The 17,938-nt window shown below is 37.4% G+C and overlaps 1 protein-coding gene across 1 annotated transcript in view; it reads left to right on the plus strand.

Moving 5' to 3' along the window:
- LOC102784717 (zeta-sarcoglycan) overlaps positions 1-17,938 on the plus strand; it is a 365,649-nt gene that overhangs the window by 178,383 nt on the left and 169,328 nt on the right. Inside the window, exon 2 of the mRNA XM_006790836.2 lies at positions 16,379-16,588. Within this exon, the coding sequence (XP_006790899.2) occupies positions 16,379-16,588 (210 nt within the window). The remainder of the gene's footprint in view (positions 1-16,378; positions 16,589-17,938) is intronic.

Here is a 17,938-nt window from a genome sequence, read left to right on the forward strand (position 1 = left end):
AAATTGAAAATAAGCTTTACATGGTGGATCAAAATCTGACCATACTTTTCTGCATTTGTAATTCTGTCAATTTTGACAAGATCCATGGCATCACTGGCTGAAATGAAGTCCCAAACCACGACACCTACAGCCACTGCTGTAGATGCTCACTGTTTTACCTCTCTCCTCATAAAGATGATGATTTGATCCAAAAATTTCTGTCACAGTCTGCCACTGATTTTCAGTCCAGTTCTGTCTAATTTGACATACCTCACCCTTTATACCCCGTTTCCATTCTTTAACATGGCTTCTTGACAGCAACCCTTCCACTGAGATCATTACTGATGAAGCTACGGCAAATCAAAGTACCCAGGCCAGATGCATCTCTCAGGTCTTGTGTCAGGTCTTTGCTGGAAAAATTTCCCCCTATTTCTTAATAACATAACTTTCAGATACAGTTCATCGACTGATGGCAGATTTTTTCCTCCACTTCTCCAGTTTCCTAAAAGTTTTTAAGGACATACATCCCACCATGCAAAAATATGTCAAGATTTTGGCTATTAACATCTTAGGAATCACCTTACTGATGCATATTTTAGTGATAAGTTTACAGGAAGTTGATAAAAAAAAAGTCCTAATCCCAATCCTGTTAATCTTACCCATTAGGCACGGTCAGTGTGAGCCAATGTGGGTGAGGGGACTCCTCCAGTACTAACCACCTAGAAATCATCTGGGCAATGGCAAGGAAATTATAAAAATCACAAAACAATAATCAAATCACTTAAACTATACTCATCTAATGAACTTACTTTGAGCTAATGCTGAGTTTGTTCTTGTCTTTAGTCAGAAAAGGTTTGAGAAAGGATGAGCATATCTGGATCCAAAGATGCACTTATCCCTGTGTTCCGAGTTGATGATAATCACCCAACACGAAAGCAGCTGGGCATCCAGTGGAAGTATGATGTAAATCAAAATCCTTCTGAATTAACCATCTAACACGGCATAAAATGAGCAGATGAAAAGCAAAAAATTCCAAACTCAATTTACAGGTTGGACTTCTGTTCCCCCTCTAGCGTCTCTGCTGGAATTTTCAACTGTGAACCTCTTAGATCCAAACTTCTGAAACGCTCATCTTGCAGAGGATAAAAGGGAAGAATCCCAAATCTCTTTTATACCCCACTTTATACCTGCTCACCCATTCTTCCCCTTCCTTCACTGGATGTCACATCTTCACATTTTGGACATTTTTACATCAACATTTATTATAACATAATCCCTTTGCAATTCAAATACTGAGTAATACTTTTATTTTTTTAAACTCAGTGTTTGTCAATTATCATTTATTTATGTATGTATTTTATAGATATATAAATGTATATATTTATTTTTGCATTTTATGAAACTTGTATTAAATCATACATTGTGTAGGTCAAACATTCTCTGCAGTTCGTGGCTCCAGTGTGTCACTTTCATGCCCATCCTGCACCACACTTTTCACTACTCAAAGTACATTTCTCATTTATATATTGATCAAAACTTTATATTTTTATTTGATTAAGAATAAAAATGCTTTATTATTAGATAATGTAGAAAAGCTCTGTTTTAGCACTCTGGTCAGTTTTACTCACATAAAACTTGATATTAAGACATTTTAACCTTTCTTTGCTATGCTGTAGAGGCAACCAGGGGGGACTTACTCAGTCTCTTCCTACCCCAGGTCACACAGTTTCTAGTTCCTAAAATGAACAGCTTCTTTGCTAAGTTACCCACGAAGCTGCTCTTGAGTTTGGTGTCTTTTTCATGATTCACTGATTCAAGGGTCAATATTAAACAACAAACTGAACTGAAAATGTTCTGGTACTGGACTGAAAATGAGTGGAGAAAACAGCCAATGTCCTTTGAAAAACTTTGAAAGACCTTCAGAAAGCCTGGAGAACTGTTGCTCAAGGCCTCTTTCTGGCTCCTTGGAAGCAAATTATAAAGAAATGAGGCATGGTTCCAAACTTTTATAAAGTACTGGAGACTTATGGCAAAGTAACACATCTTAACAAAGTGCTCAGGGGTTTAGCTCTGTTCTTATTTCTTTTTTATTTCTTATTCCTGTGTGGTTTATGTATGTATGCACTTTTGCACACTACTGTATGTGAGTTTTGGCTTAATTATGGAGTTAAAGTGGTCATAAGTTTTATTTAAATTACCATTAAATCCATTGAAAACTCACAAAAATAATACATTTTCATACGGTTTCAGAAGCAGAAGGAGAGACCTTTTCAAAGACAAGTCAGTGCGAGATTGAAAGGGTAAACATGGATTTGATGTTCACACGCTGTCAAAGCATCAGAGAGCAACCAAGTCTGACTTTGTGCCAGCAAATACCAGAGAACAGTATGTACCTGTTCAAGAATGAATTTTTAATTAATATGTCTTGTGATTTTCTCTGAAAAGAGGGGAGTGAGAAAGAGTAACGTCCATCCATTCCTTGATTTTCTTCCACTTATTCAATTCAGGGTGGCAGGGGCACTAGAGCTACTTCAGCTACCATAGGGTGAGAGGCAAGGTACACCCTGGACTGACTGCCACTCTGTCGCAGAGCTAACACAGAGTGACAGACCACCATTCACATCTAAATTCACACCTGCTCCCAATGTAGAATCACCAATTAACTTAAGCCCACTAACTGCACGTGTTTAGACTGTTGGAGGAAGCCGACTACCCCTGCAGTCGTGTGAAGAACACACATATTCCACACAAAAAGGCCCTGGCGAAATGGGAAATCACATCCAGATTTGTGCAGTGCTAACCGCCATGTTGCTGCCTGAAAAAAAGGCTATTAAGTTGATGGAGACTTGACGGGGTAATCCAATAAAGATTAAAAACTTGGGAAAAGAAAATGACTAACAGCATTTAGCCCTATAGAAATGAAAGAGTTGAAAGTGCTGTGTAAAGTACTTGAACAGTGTTCAGAGTAGAAAAAAGATTTCCAGTAAGGTGCTAAAGATGTTTTTTTCGACAATAAAACAAAAGATAAAGAAATGAAAGAGAGGGGATCGTACAGTCAATTGCCTGTTTCCCTCTCACTAATTTCCATATCACCAAACTCTTTTCTCATTCTCTTTTCATCCCCACTTTGTAAGCCAGTCTGTCCTCATTCCATTATATGGTGCAGGGGCTCAGAGGTTGATGTATGAGTGCTCCATAGAGGGACTTGGACATGAGAGACTGCTGGACATTCATCACATACATCAGTCACACATACACTCTTTGGTCAAAAGCATCAAAGGGAGCTTTGAGTGGAGCTGCTTGGCTGACAACACACAACTCAATTAGGATAGAAGGCATAAAGAAGTGCAAGTACTGTAATACAGTGAACAGAGATGTGTGTGTGTGTGTGTGTGTGTGTGTGTTTGTGGGGGGTTATTGCAGTTGGTGTTCAAAGGAGAATGAGGATTAAGTGATGGTACGACCAGCATAGAAGAACAAGATGCAGTGAATTATGCTTCATGCTAATACTAAACATGTCTAGTACATACTTTTACATTTTATGGTCTAACTACTACTGTAGGTAACATGCAAGGGATAAATTTGTGCAGTTTAAAGTTGTGAGTTCAAAGACATTAACACTCTAATGCAACAATGCACTTGCCTTATAATTTATGGCAGTTTCGAATCAAACTCATCAATTATCTTTTTTTTTTTTTTGAGTTACTAATTTGAAAGTTTTTTGGAAACGGGCAAAAATCCAAAAAACAAAACAAAATCCAATGAAATGAAATGATAGAATAAAAAGAAGCTACTAGGACATAGTAGTTTAAAAAAATGATGTCATCAGTGACTAATGCATGCATCATAAAGAATAATCAGATGCATTTTGTGTTGTTCCCTTTTTTATTGTGTATATGCCTCTTTGCTGTTTTGGCCTGTATTTATTTTGCTTTTCTATCAAAGGCATGATGAAATTGACAAAAATCATTTTAAAAGGAACATTCTTAAAGTAAAAGCTGGGGAGAAAGCTTGCTTACACTTGCTTAAAGTTCCAAAAGCATGACGGCTGCGCAATATGAGGGACGTGTGTGTGAGTATGTGCTAATGTGTAGTGGGGGTGGGTGGTGGGGTAATGATAGAGGAGGCCCTGAACGGGGTCATAAAGCCTGTGTGCTGATTCTGTCACCAGAAGATTTACACACGCACACACGCACGCACACACACACACACACACACACACACACACACACACAAGCATGTGATGTACTTACAGAAGGCGTCCATCACATCTCTCACAGTATGACTGCCCTTGGAAATTGTCTTTCTCTCCCCCTTGTTATTCCTCGTTGTATTTTTATTCTCTAAGTGTCGCTATCTCATTCACACAGAGCGGTCTACACCATTGTTATACCCCCTCTTAGTAATAACACAGTGGGTAACAGAAACAGTTTTTTTTTAGTCCCTTTCTCAAAGTCACAGCGATTATCTTCTCGACTGTAATGCCACACACAGACACGCACACAGACACCAGCCAAGAGACACTGGGTTTCACTAGGTTTCCTTACATGGTAGAAGTGAAGACTCCTTTAGCGTTTTCTCATTGACGTATACAAATATGAGATCATGACTGTGTGACAGTGATAATGTGAGTTGACTTGTTTTTGTGGTGGTAAACTAGCTTGCAGGACAGATGACTACTTGCTATTTTTTTCCATTTTTTTATGTTTTATCAAGAAATAAATGTTTCATTTCCTTCAAAAAGTGCTTAATTCAACTATGTTAATACTGGTGGTATTTTCTACTTCTACCCTCATAAAAAATGCAACATTTTTATGCAACTTATTGCTCACAAAAAACATATGACAGGGTTAGGGTTATACACTGAAATATATATTTGGCAAATCACAGCCAATCATAATGATTTCTTTATGTTGTGTAATGTGCTACCGAGCTAAAAAAGCACCCCACAAAACAGTTTAGTCTCTCACCATCTTTTTTGGTGGTTTTCAAAGAGTTTTAAAAAAAAGAGGCCACATTGCCAGCAAAGTCTCTTTCCATGAAGCTTTCCATCTATCTCCTCGTGATGAGAGAGCGCGCGCGCGAGAGAGAAGGGATTTTAAGTCTGCTGTTGGTGTTGGCGGTGTTTAACAGTGTCGGCTTCTTGATTGACAGATACTGACTCAGCGGGAGGCAACATGCCAGAGAGAAGGGAAGAGAGGGAGGAAGGGAAAAAAGAAATCAACAATATTGGAAGAGCAAGAAGGGGGCTGGAAGACAATTTAAGCAGAGAGAGAGGCAAACATAATGACAGAGAAAGAAACAAAAGGGAAACCACAGTGTGCTTTACAGATCTTACTCACAAAGATGCACACATAATGACAACCAAAATAACATTACTCTTATTTTGGAGAGCACTGCATTTACACATTTTGCATATGGGACTATGTGGATTCTGTCTCAGTGTTATATCTGTCTCAGTACAGCATTCAGCTTCTAAATAACTACATAAATGGAGCTGTATGTTAAAACCAAATCATCATATTATTAGAAAAGTAGATTCTATCTTAGGACGTTGGTGACATCTTCGTGACAGAGCTGCTCAAGCCTTTGAAATACTAGTGGACAAACTCTACAGAATTCTGCGTGGGGTGTTTTGTTCAGAGTTAAGAAAGATATACTGTAATAATAAAAATTGTTCAACTTGAATATTGAACATCTGAAAAGTCATGGTGTGTCATGAATCAGTGTGTGGGAATCTTTGCCAGCTGCCAGTGAGTAAGTGAGATGAGCGATGATTGTTGAGCCTCTAAACTACAGCTCATAGCTACTGTCTAACCAGCTATCAATCATATTTTGCTCCCTTTATTATTACAAAGCTGTCATCCCTTAATAATTTACAGATACTGGAGGTTTGAGCAGATACTGTAGAACAGAAAGCGTTAAGTCAGTTTGTAAGACTTTAACTGTATGGGTATCGCTGTTTGCACTATGCAGGAAAAAAAAGTGTTGTATCCATTCAAATATTTAAGTGGGAATGTGTCTTCTTAATAAAGATGATAAGTTGGTGGGCAAGAACATTATAACTCAAGCCTCATTTAATGTTGCCTGGCTTAGCGCTACCTCTAAAATGAAACTAAAATTGATTCTGAAACAGTACAGTGTCTTTTTGGTGTAAGCATGCAGTTCAGGTCTGCTGTGAGTGTGTGGCAAAAAGATAACATGTTTCTAACCATTATTTAACAATTTTGAGTAGCCAAGCAGTGTAAAAAGACCTTCTTCAATCATCTACCTGCTAGCAGCACATGATTATATAATAGCATGAGAGGACACCTGCTCCATAGTGGGGTAACATCCCAGTGGGGGGAGTAAACTTGCCAATCAGAACACAATGCAGATTTCTTTTTTTTAATTCTCTGCCTGCTGTTTTTTTTAGCTCTTTTTCAAAATCTATATTTTTTTCTGGTTTTTACCATTTTCCTTCTCCATTTTAATCACCCACTAATTAGTCTCGTGGGCCCCGAACAAACGAAAAACATCATTCGAGGTAGATAAATCTAGACAGAGACAAATCTCTGTCTAGAGACAGTTTCGTTTCTATAAATAGAGATGACTGTAAAACATCCCTTTAGCTCCAAAGCAGGGTTTCAAAAAGCATAAACATCAGAACAACAGGATAAACAGCAATGAAGGAGGGTAGAAAAAAAAGAAAAAGGTTGTTTCTTTAGAGTTTGCTAACAATCCAACATTGTTATAAACGATGGCTTGAATGTTTTAATTTGGTGCCAAGTGGTAAAGTTGAAGAAGTATGGTAATGTGGTGGGTTGAAGCACAAGCAACTGCTTGTGCTTTTACTTAAGAATGCGTTTGACCAGGAGAACCAGACCTGTCCTTTTTAGTCTTCTCTTTTTACACTCGGCCTACAGCAGAACCTCTTGAATCTGTTGGAATACTGAACAGCTCACTGCAAAAGAGCCCCGTTTGTGTGTCTGAATATATTTAGGTGTGACCACATTGTTTATATTTGAATACATCCCTGTGTGTTTGCTGGTGCATGTAGCTGCAGTGTGATTTTGTGATTGTCTGCCCAAATGTGTATACTTGTTTGTGTGGATTTTTTTTTTTTTTTTTTTGGTGTATACATGTGTGTGTGTGGTAGAGGTGGTGTGTGTGTGTTGTCCATTCCAGTGGCTGAACACCTGAATGCCCACAGTGACAGAGAGGAATGGCAGGCTGTCCAAACCAACAACCAACAACCAACAGCCAACAGCGAGTGCTCCCAATTCAGTTGGCTTAGTGTTTTATCACACTAGTGCAAACACACTCACACAAACACATGGAAACAAAAACAAAAAACAAATGTAGCATTGCAACATTATATTTTGCATGAGTAAGCATTCAATCCCCTGTTATAATGACCAGCACACATCATAACAACTGATGCCTACAGTGCTGCTACTGATTTTGTTTGTGTATCTTTAGTTAACAAGGAGAATGGTCTTTTTAAAAGGCAAATAAGTCCGATATTTTTAACTATCATAGTGAATGATGAAACGATAATGGATGGTGAGAAAACTGGTTGCTTTGGGTATGAAATCAAAACCGACTGTGATAGAGTGAAGAAATGTATACATGCTTTAAAGTTTAATTTTACCTGGGCCAATTTTTATAAAATGGAAAAGGGTTTAAAAAACAAAACAAAATAAAAATAAATTAAAAAAGCAAAAAAAACCCCAAAACCCTGGGTTCACTTTGCCCGTCTGAAAAATTATGTACAGTATCATATCATTTCTCCGGAGAATCTGGTGAAATCTTTGTTTGCAAGAGAAATCGATGAATTCGAGATTGAATGGTTGATCACATTTAGAAATTCTATTTTTTGAAACCATGGACACTCTCCTTTTCAGGGTAAAGTGATAACGTAAAGTTCAACTTAGTATGAATGACCACTTCAAAAACCAGCATCCATCATGGTACACAAGTGCAAGTGGTTTATCACATGTAGTAGAAGCACAATGCCAAACCATATTGTTTTCACATACTGACACATGTTTCTATAATTAAAGACTTTGTGTGCTTACCTAACCTTTCTACATTTGTTGGAATAATTGTTGCATCTTCCATTTTTTAAGACCACAAAATTTGAAAACCTTGGTAATTAGTAATACATTTTGCTTTAATGATAAAACAATTTGTCTCCTCAGAACTCTAAAATGTAATGGTAAACATGGCCCTGTCCTGCCTGTTTTTTTGTTTTGTTTTGTTTTGTTGTTCTTGTTTTTTTTTTTTTTGGGGGGGGGGGGGGGGGGGGTGTTAATGTGCATCTATGTATTTTACTCAAGTGCATGGGCTGGCAATATGACATTCAAAGAGTGATGAGTGAAAAACAAAACAAAACAAAACATACAAAGCTTTTAAATATATTGCTTTGAAATTAAAGAACCAAACAACTTTGAACAACTGAGAAAATGTCTGATCTTTAAGTAGTAGAATATTTTAGCACAATAACGATCTAGTAAATACTGTGAAGAGAGAGAGATAAGAGATAAGAGATAAGAAAAGCCTGTGATGTATTACTCATAACTATTTTCTTAAACTCAATAGGTAACTTCAAAAAGAATCTGTTTCTTCCTTACAATATTTATTCTTAACAAGCAAAAAATGTCCCTATTGTTTATCATAAACAGAAAAAAAAATATGAAAAGCAACATTTCAACATTTGTGATAGCAATTCTTTTTTTTAGGCACAATGATGGCGCTGCCATATAATACCATACTTACTGCTCCATAGTCAATTTACACTTATAAGATTGTCTTAAAAATGCAGTGCTAGATCTTTAACGCCAAGTGCTGAGTTATATTGAAGCAGATGTATTGTTGAGTATGAGTTCATTCATGGCTCTCTGACAGATACAGTGGCATGCCCACAGCACTTGACATTCCACAGCAGCAGTACCAATCAGCTATGCATGCATGTTAAATTACGCTTTGATCTGGATTTCAGCTGTGAACCAAAATTCCAACGTTTCCTGATTTTCTTTTGGCAAGTCCATTCACTCTTCTATTTATTATCCACCCTTGGACCCCGTCAAACCCGTCTGTATGTCTGTCCCACCCTCTGCTTTCACATGCACAGTGTAGTCAGTTGTTTCTAACATTTACAATCCACATACATTAAAATAATCTAGTCACATATGTGGCAAAGGATGGCACTGCACATTAGTGTAGGGGTGGGCGATATATCGAATATACTCGATGTATCGCGAGTTATTCCGCGCACGATGGTTAAAAAGGCTTTACGTACTGAGTATAAATTTCCATAGCAATATTAAACTGTCTGGTAATTCACTGTGAGTTTTTTTCTCCCACACGCTACGAATGCATCATTAAGCCCCCGCCCCCACTGGAAAACGTTCTACCTGGCACACTGCAGCGAGAATGCGTGTTTATACGCTGCCAGAAAAATATGGCGACAGCGTGAGTTGCAGACGAGGAAGGGAATGAGACTCGCTGTCGTTTCGATTCCACAAGGAGGATGTCGAACAAAATGCGGTAATTTGCAAAACATGCCGTAAAACTATTGCTGCAAAAGGTAGCAGTACCACGAATTTATTCCACAAGCTGAAAAGTCATCCACTGCACAATTAAGACTATTTTAAACTCTAACTTTTGTTAGAGGTCAGGTGTTGACCACAGAGAGACAGATACTGTGACAGTATTGTCATCTGTGAAACACCTCTGTGTGCAACTGATATTGTGCAAATAAAACATTTCAATTCATTCAGATTTTTCGTTTTCAAAGTAGAAAAAAATATTATCTATTGGGACTATAAAACACAACTTGTACTGAAGGCTATTTTTGCCATTATTAAAATAATATTTTCTATCACATTGCTTTCAGTCTGTACTAAACTATAATCTGGTATCTGCAAGGAACCCACAAGACCTCCATATGAAGACAAATTTGCGATTTCCCATTTGTCATAATGGATTTTGAATGTCTCTTTTTATGCAAAATGTCACTGCTTGAAAGATGAACTACAATATAATGGAAAGATTTTTTTCTAGTACTATCTCCTGTCCTCTAATTCTCATTATTAGCTTTTTGTAAACTAATGTTGTTTATTTTGGGCTGCTTCTTCTGGGAGGTTGTGGGGGTGGAGATGTCACATGGATGGATCACAATCATATTTTTCTTCTGTTCATTTTTCTCATTTGTCGTCTCTTCTCCCCACTGTTCATATCCACGTCTCATCTCATATCAGCTTTTTCTCGTATTTTCTCTTCTCTTGCTTAAGAAGATAGATAATATGAGAGTGCTATCGTAGTATGTACTTTTGTCATATACACCACATCCACACCAACCTCATCATGCTGGCAGTTTTGTTCATAAGTGTGCAACCTCTAATTTCTATAGTTGAACTTATATTTTTGAATATTTGTCAATTGTAAAAGTCGAAGTGTTGTTTACGAACCTCAACAACACATACAACACAGAGAAAATTAAGCAGACTAACTGAATTGAATGAAATCACTGTTATGGAGCTGATAGTGAGCTATAATGGTATCACTTGCAATATAGCTATAGTGCCTCTTGTTTTTACAGCTGTCATGGCATTATGATATTAATAAAGTTAGGTCGCACAGTGCAAGGCCTCCAGGCTGTGGTACACTATAGGATTGATTGATGGCTCTCTTGTCAGTTCAATCTACAAAATGCATTAGAAGAGAAGAAGGGACGAGTGTAGGGCAGAAGATGTGAGGGGGAGAAAAGGGGGGAACAAAATTGATTGATTAGCAACAATGAAAATAGAAGAAAAAATGCAGTGAGGAAGAAAAGAAGGAAAATTTAAAATAATCTACTAAAAAGGAAAATAAAAAATAGTTTTATATATAGCACAAGCTTGTTTTATGTTATTTTGCTTAATTTATGTTACTTGATAAGAAAGGAAATGTGCATTAGCAAGGATAACTGAAGGAGATAAGTGAAGGAGAGGTGAACAGGAGAATAATAAAAAAAAAGAAAAGATTAAGCAACAATTTGTTTTTCTTTTGGATTTTCTGTAGCAAAGGGCCGAGTGGGCGGACAGACAATATTTTGTCAGACTGCCGAGTTAGATTGATAACCTTGGATATCTCTGAGTGAAATGAGACATAAATACACTTGCAAGACAATGAGTGTGTCAGTGAAAGAGTGTAATGCGGGGTGTTCACAGGAAAATACACAGTGACAAATTTCACAGTCACAAAACTGACCACACGCAATTAAGCAGTGACATTATGCATCTGACTGCCACCTGTGGAATTTAAGAAAAAAACAAAAATACATCTTACGTTCTTTTTACCAAGTGACAGTGTGGCCCCAGTGAAACATGCAAAGATGATATATATACACATGAACGAACAAGAATATCTATTGATTCCCATTCTTGATGCATGCATGGAGAAAAACGATAAGCACTCTTGGTCAGTACAGACTTCATTAAAGTTCAGTACACACATAGCAAACATATCAGCACAGAGCTACACACGGTGTGCTATCGATTAAGTGTGGACTCTGAATTCAGAGATAAAATCATCAGCAGCCCATTTCTCTGTCCTATTCTACAGCGATGCTGTGCTATTGATTCATATCCATTGTGTCTGCACACACTGAACAGATGCACCCAAAAAGAGAAATAGCTGAAACTGCTGTGCCTATTGCAGGAGATTTCTTTTCACTGTGAAAAGGCAAAAAATATTTTAATCCATTAGCCCATTTGACAGATATTAAGCCCTCATTGCACTTGGCATTAATATGTGTCGCATACCCAAATTATGCTTGGATATAAATCACTTGGGCTACATTTTGATAGAAGGTTGAATGCTTTTTTTTTTTTTTTTTTATGCACATCTAAAGTAGCCTCAGCTTTTCTTTTGCCAAAAAAAAGAGATTGCAATATCTATCACATCCTTTCATCACCTCATTTAAATCAGGTATTCAAAAGTGTTTTTTTATTCCTCCATTTAAGCAAATATTGGCCTTAAAACTGACATTATTGCTACAGATGCTAATGGTACTAAACATTTCTGCACACCTCTGTCTATGTTTTTGTTGATCTGCTCTTGACTCAGTCTTGGGCACAATTCTGCCTCATTTTGATGTACTTCTGATTTCTCTTATCACAGTTTATTCATCCAGTATTTTTGTTAATTTAGTTGGAAAAGGGTTCCTGCCATGTAAAGGAAAGCACAGTAATAATGCCGTGTGATGACGCTATTAGATTATAGTTAATTAGAGTAAGATTTTGGATCAGATTAGTTAATATCGGTTTGGTTAAAAAGTTCTGCTGATATCCTAAAATTCTGGAAAAGGTCCATGTGCGATATGACCAAAATCTCATATCCCGATATAAGAATTCTATCGTCCGATAACGATATAAATCACAAAAATGTAACATTTTCTGTAAATTCTGTGAATCTCGGGCAGCTTGACTTGCGGGAAGTGTTTCCAGCTGTGCGTCATGTAGCTGGAGTCGAGTGTTTTAACAGATGCATTAAACGATACCTTTTTAGGCATAAGTTGTAACGGCCGCCGTTTTCTTTGTGAGTATTTATTACACAGCGTGCTGCACTTAAAAGCCTGTTCTAACGTTTGAGTCTAAGGTTTATTTTTTAGCACCTGGCGGCTCTTTTTTACTTCTCAGTTGTAAATAATCTGCTCTTTTACGTGATTCAGTTTATTTTGAAAAGTCTCAACGGGATCTTGAGCTTTATTGTGAAAGGTTTATGTGCAACATAAACAAGCGGACACGCGATGCTGTTACCATCATTGTTGCTAACCACAACGCATAAAAACAGGCACTTGTCCGTCGGTAGTGTGGTTATATTAAATATACGAGAAAGAAAGAACTTTAAGAAATCAATATAGACACTACAGTGACCATCAAAACGATGACAAAATATTGCCGTTAGCAGTTTATTTTGCGACACCACAAAACGATAGACGTTTTTATATCGTCATCCGATATATATTGTTATATCGAACAGCCCTAACAATATGTGTAGGCAGGTTATCCATAACAATCGCAAAGTGCTTATATATCCCTCAATACTGTGATGGCATCAGCCACACATGGGTAAAATCAGTCCATTCATTTGCTTCATTAATTTGGTTTGCAATTATTTCAGTAATATAATTCATTAATGTCTTCACTTAAACCTAACAGTGATATTATGAAGCACGCACAAAGTAGCATTGTGTGGTTTTTAAAAATGTTTTCTGTTATATTAATTATGTTTCTCTTTCTTTGAGTTACCTGATTGTTTTTTTTTGTTTTTTGTTTTTTGTTTTTTTTTTTGGGGGGGGGGGGGGGGGGGGGGGTATTTAATAAAACACTGAAAAAAGCCAAACAACAACATTTTTAAGTTATCTAAGTGACTTATATATCATGTTTCATCTGATTAGCAAAAGACCGTCCGAAAACGATGTGCTGGGAGTCCGGTGTTCTCGCCAGCTCTCAGAAAACATTGGAGCACTTTGGCAAATATGTGATGTCTTGATAAACCAAGCAGATATTTACACACCTACATTATCGGCTGAAAATATGTTAAAAGTTTATTTTGTGACACAGAAAGACTAATATTTCAAACTCTTTAGCTGCGCTTCTCTGCCATTGCCGCATTTGAAAAGTATTTTTATATTATTATACAAATATTAGAAATAATAATTTAATTTATAAAGTATTGAAAAGAGTAATAAGAGTAATATTACAATTAAGTAGTTGCCCCCATTGTTGGAAACTGGAATTGGCTGGGCTGCGCTATGAATTCTGGGATATGTTGGGCCACTAAGGATACATCAACCCATCCTTCAAATTCGGGGAAATTAAGGATTTGTTGGGACAGCCTTCGTTGCGTTGCTGTGACATAATCGGCCTTCAGATGCGGCCTCCTAAGGATGCAGCCCCTGAATTGTGACACAGCCAATGCCTGCTCAGTAGGCATTGGCTTGTCAGAAGTGCTTGTCAGAAACGGGGGTGTTTTAGGTTTACTTGTGTTATTTTGTGCTTAGTTAGTATTGGTGTTTGTTTTTTTTCCTCCTATTGTGTGTAAATGGTTTGGCCAAACCACTATAAAGGTTACCCTCCTGTGTCTTTGTGTTTACGTCAGTTTGTGAGTTAGGTCGTGTCTACTTTGTGTGATTAGGTTTCTGGAAGTTACTTTTGAGTAGCGTTATATTTAGTTGACCTCTTTCATGGGCCCGCTAATTATATTTAGAATTTTATCTTTTTAAACTTTTTTGGGGTTAAAAAAAAAACCATTCTGAAGATATTTTTCCTGTGTCCTCTATGCATTTGCTGCTTGGTCCCTCACAGATACACTGGATTTCCAATAAAAATACTATGTAATGAATAATTTAAATTAAAATTCATCTTATGCCTCATCTTATACTTTGCAATCTTCATCAGCTTGAGGGACAAGACCATCTAAGAACTGGAGTTTAATCCTTAATGGAAAGAGGAAGAAAACAGTGCTGTTTCCCAAGACATCAAAGTAAATCTTCAGCCACAACATGTTGTTATTCTGACTCATAAATATTAAAGAGTCATTTTTTACATTATTTTCAGTGCTAAAACTCATGGGTCAGACAGCCCCAGCCTTACGGAGACAGAGGACCTGAGGCCCCACTATCAATCCTCCTCAAGGTTAATCTGTTAGCTTTAAAAGCTTGTTAATGTTTTTTTTTTAGACTTCCATGGTGTTTATACACTGTCATGGCATGAATAACTCAAGCAGACCTTGGGGTTTGCCTCTTACGTATAAGAAACAGGACCCCTGTGGAGACACCAATCACAAGCTGATAGTTGTTTTAGACGCTCCTCTCCCCAAAATGAAACAATAAAACTTAGACAAGCAAAGCCTGCATTTCCTTTTTTTTTCTGCAGGCTAAGGCAAAAGTCAGCATTTTTTGTTTATCATCAAGGCTTGTTGGGTTTCATCATGTGAGACTATATAGAGAAAAGGCATTGCAGGGGGAAAGAAAAATCAACAGTCACTGAGGTGTTAAGGTCATGCAGTCTCAGCAAATAAAGACTTAATGTGTGTTTGTGTGTGTATGTGTGTGTTTGTGTTGTGTGTACGAAAAGAGAGAGACTGATAAAGAGGAAGAGAGAGATGTGCAAAAGTGAGATAGGAGATGAATTAGGGAGAAAGCATGAAGGAACCAAGAGGGAATCTGAGGTATAGCGAGTGGGGTAAAAGAGTGAAAGAGAGTTAGAGAGTCAGATGGACAGAGATAATAGTGCCTTGCAGCCAGTGTCCATATCTCTTGCCACCAATGACTCCAATTGCTGCACTACAACTAATGGACTCTGTCCTCCTCTACCATCTTATCTGCCCTCTCTCTCTTTCTCCAGCCTCCCTTCCTATCTCTCAGTACTCAATGCTGTGCTATCTTTCCACTTTACAGCTCCACCTCTATCTCATTTTTATCATGCTTTGGTCTTACTCTTTCTCTCTCCTGTTATCTCACTCTCAAAACTCTAAAATGCTTCCATTCTTCCTCTTTTTTGCTATCTTATGTTTTTTGTATTTTCCGTTCTTCCTTCCTCCAAAACGCTGAAAGTTTAGCCTCTCCTCTTCCTGTTGTTGCTTATGCTGCATACAGAGACATTTCTGGACAATTTGATGCCCTACACAACTTAATGTAACAGTTCATAATAACGACTAAGACTTTCTTTTAGCCATTTCCAAGTTATCATTGAGTTTTATTATGATAAGGTCTAATGTTGGAGTTTTTTGTTTTTTTTAAATATCCACATCTCAGGGTAACTTATTTCTAGTTTTCTTTTTAATGAGCTGCAGTTATAATCAGTATGAGATTGGCCCGGATCTAGCGCCTGTGGATCAGCTCCAAACACTCTTATTTTGGATGCAAAATGTAGAGACCATTTATCTTATGTGTTGGCTAGATCTGACTGTATTTTAGTACGCACCTGCAAATAAAAGACAAATCACAGTTATATGGTGTAATAGCTAATACCGATTGTACATTAACAGTGTTCCTCCAACTGGAGGCATCTGATACAGGCTTACCTATGCCTTAAAATGGCCACAACACTGACTGAAAAAGAGAGAAATAAAAATTCCATTAATTGCTTGTTTTTGAATTTGTTTCTTCCCAGTCATCACATTTGTTTATCATCCTTGTATAATATAAATGAATACAAACATTCACAATAATAGAAAAAATATGTTCAGTATTTTACTAGGGCATCTACAGCTGACAAACAGGGATAATAAACCCTCTGCATTTCCATTTCTTAAAAAAATGTCAGTATAGAGATATTCTTCAAATAAAATTGAAGAATGAGAGAAATTTCTAAAAAAAAAAAAATGTTACATCTTACATGTAACATTATATTTGTGTCTCCCTCAGATGACCCAGGAGCAGTATATCCTTGCAGCACAGCCCAACCCCCTCCACCAGAGAGGGGCTTCAGTTTGTGGTGCGCAGGTTTATCCAGCAGTGGGAATCTATGGCTGGAGAAAGAGATGCTTGTACTTTTTCATCCTCCTCCTCCTCGTCACCATGATTGTCAACCTGGCACTGACCATCTGGATTCTCAAAGTCATGAACTTCACTCCGGTAAGAAGCGCGTGTGTGTGTTTCTATCATTAAAGTGCCAGGATGTTATATGGGCTTGTGTTTATGTGGGGGTTTATGTGAAAAATCTGAGAGAGTGCATTTAAAAGGGCTTCTGTAATGTAATGGAACATGGGAGTGATGATAATTTATGTGTGTGTGTGTTGGGGGTGGGGGTTCTTTCTTCAAATTAAATCTTAATCAGTTGTCTTCACTCTATATGAAGTTTGTTTAGTCAAACATATATTATTACGGTTACTGATTCCACTTCATTGTCGTACACATGAACACATTATTCATATCTTTGTCCACATCTCTTGGACCTAAGCAAACACCTGAATAGTGGCTGACATTGAAACTATAAACTCTAGATTCATGTTCACTGTGGGAGGACACAATAAAGTGATCCAGTAGAATCAACCCAGACATTGAAGGCTCATCCCCAAACCTGTTTTCTTCATTGTGTATTCAGTATAGGTGGTATTAGACTTTGCTCCTCTGTTCCATCATCACTGTAATTTTAACTATGTCCTTATTTTTGTGTGTTTTATTAATCCTGTTAATATATACACACCAAGGCTCATGTCCTGCTTTGTAAACACTTTCTAAGGCTTACATCATACACACATGCAATATCCGTTATTGCCCTGGGGCCTAAGAAACTACACTGTGATAGTAGAATGTAAATGAGGCAGGATTTGACCCCTGTAAACCTCTAGTAAAGTATTTCCACATAATGCCTTATGTTTCAGTAAGCAACTTCAGAATATTAAGATGGAGAAAAAGGGTGCGAGAGGTGGATGGGTAAATGCCTCAGGGAAGACACAGCAAGCAAGAAGCATAAAAGAGATGAAGATATGGCATAGGCCATGCCGTTGTGTGAAAAAACAGAGGCAGATACAAATACTTTTCACAGACAATCCTCAAAGAATTCTATATATCAAAATAAATACATTCATAGTCTTGTAAAAAAGTAGTTGGTTCAAACTGCCTATTAGAGGTGTGACTGTGTTATGTGATAGGTGGGTGCTAAGTAAGCTTTGTCAGTAAACTGGACTCAGGTTGTTAATTGTACTAAAAGCCATCTATTTTATGTATTGTTTATATGTGGCACCAATTATCAGCTATGTCTATGAATGGTGCATATGATACACATGATGTTGTCTTTGCTGCTGCAGAAAGACAATAATTAATTTTTCTATATTAAATGGACGATTCTTCATGGCCTCGAAGCATGGCTATTTCAGTGTCTCATGGAGGGGGAGGTGGGTGGTGGATGAGCTGACATATAGTCTGACATTTAGTCACTGGTGTAAAACTTGTTACCAAAGTATACACTAACACATTCCAGTC

Source organism: Neolamprologus brichardi, chromosome 6, assembly GCF_056152115.1.
Source record: "Neolamprologus brichardi isolate AB-2024 chromosome 6, ASM5615211v1, whole genome shotgun sequence".
Taxonomy (NCBI): domain Eukaryota; kingdom Metazoa; phylum Chordata; class Actinopteri; order Cichliformes; family Cichlidae; genus Neolamprologus; species Neolamprologus brichardi.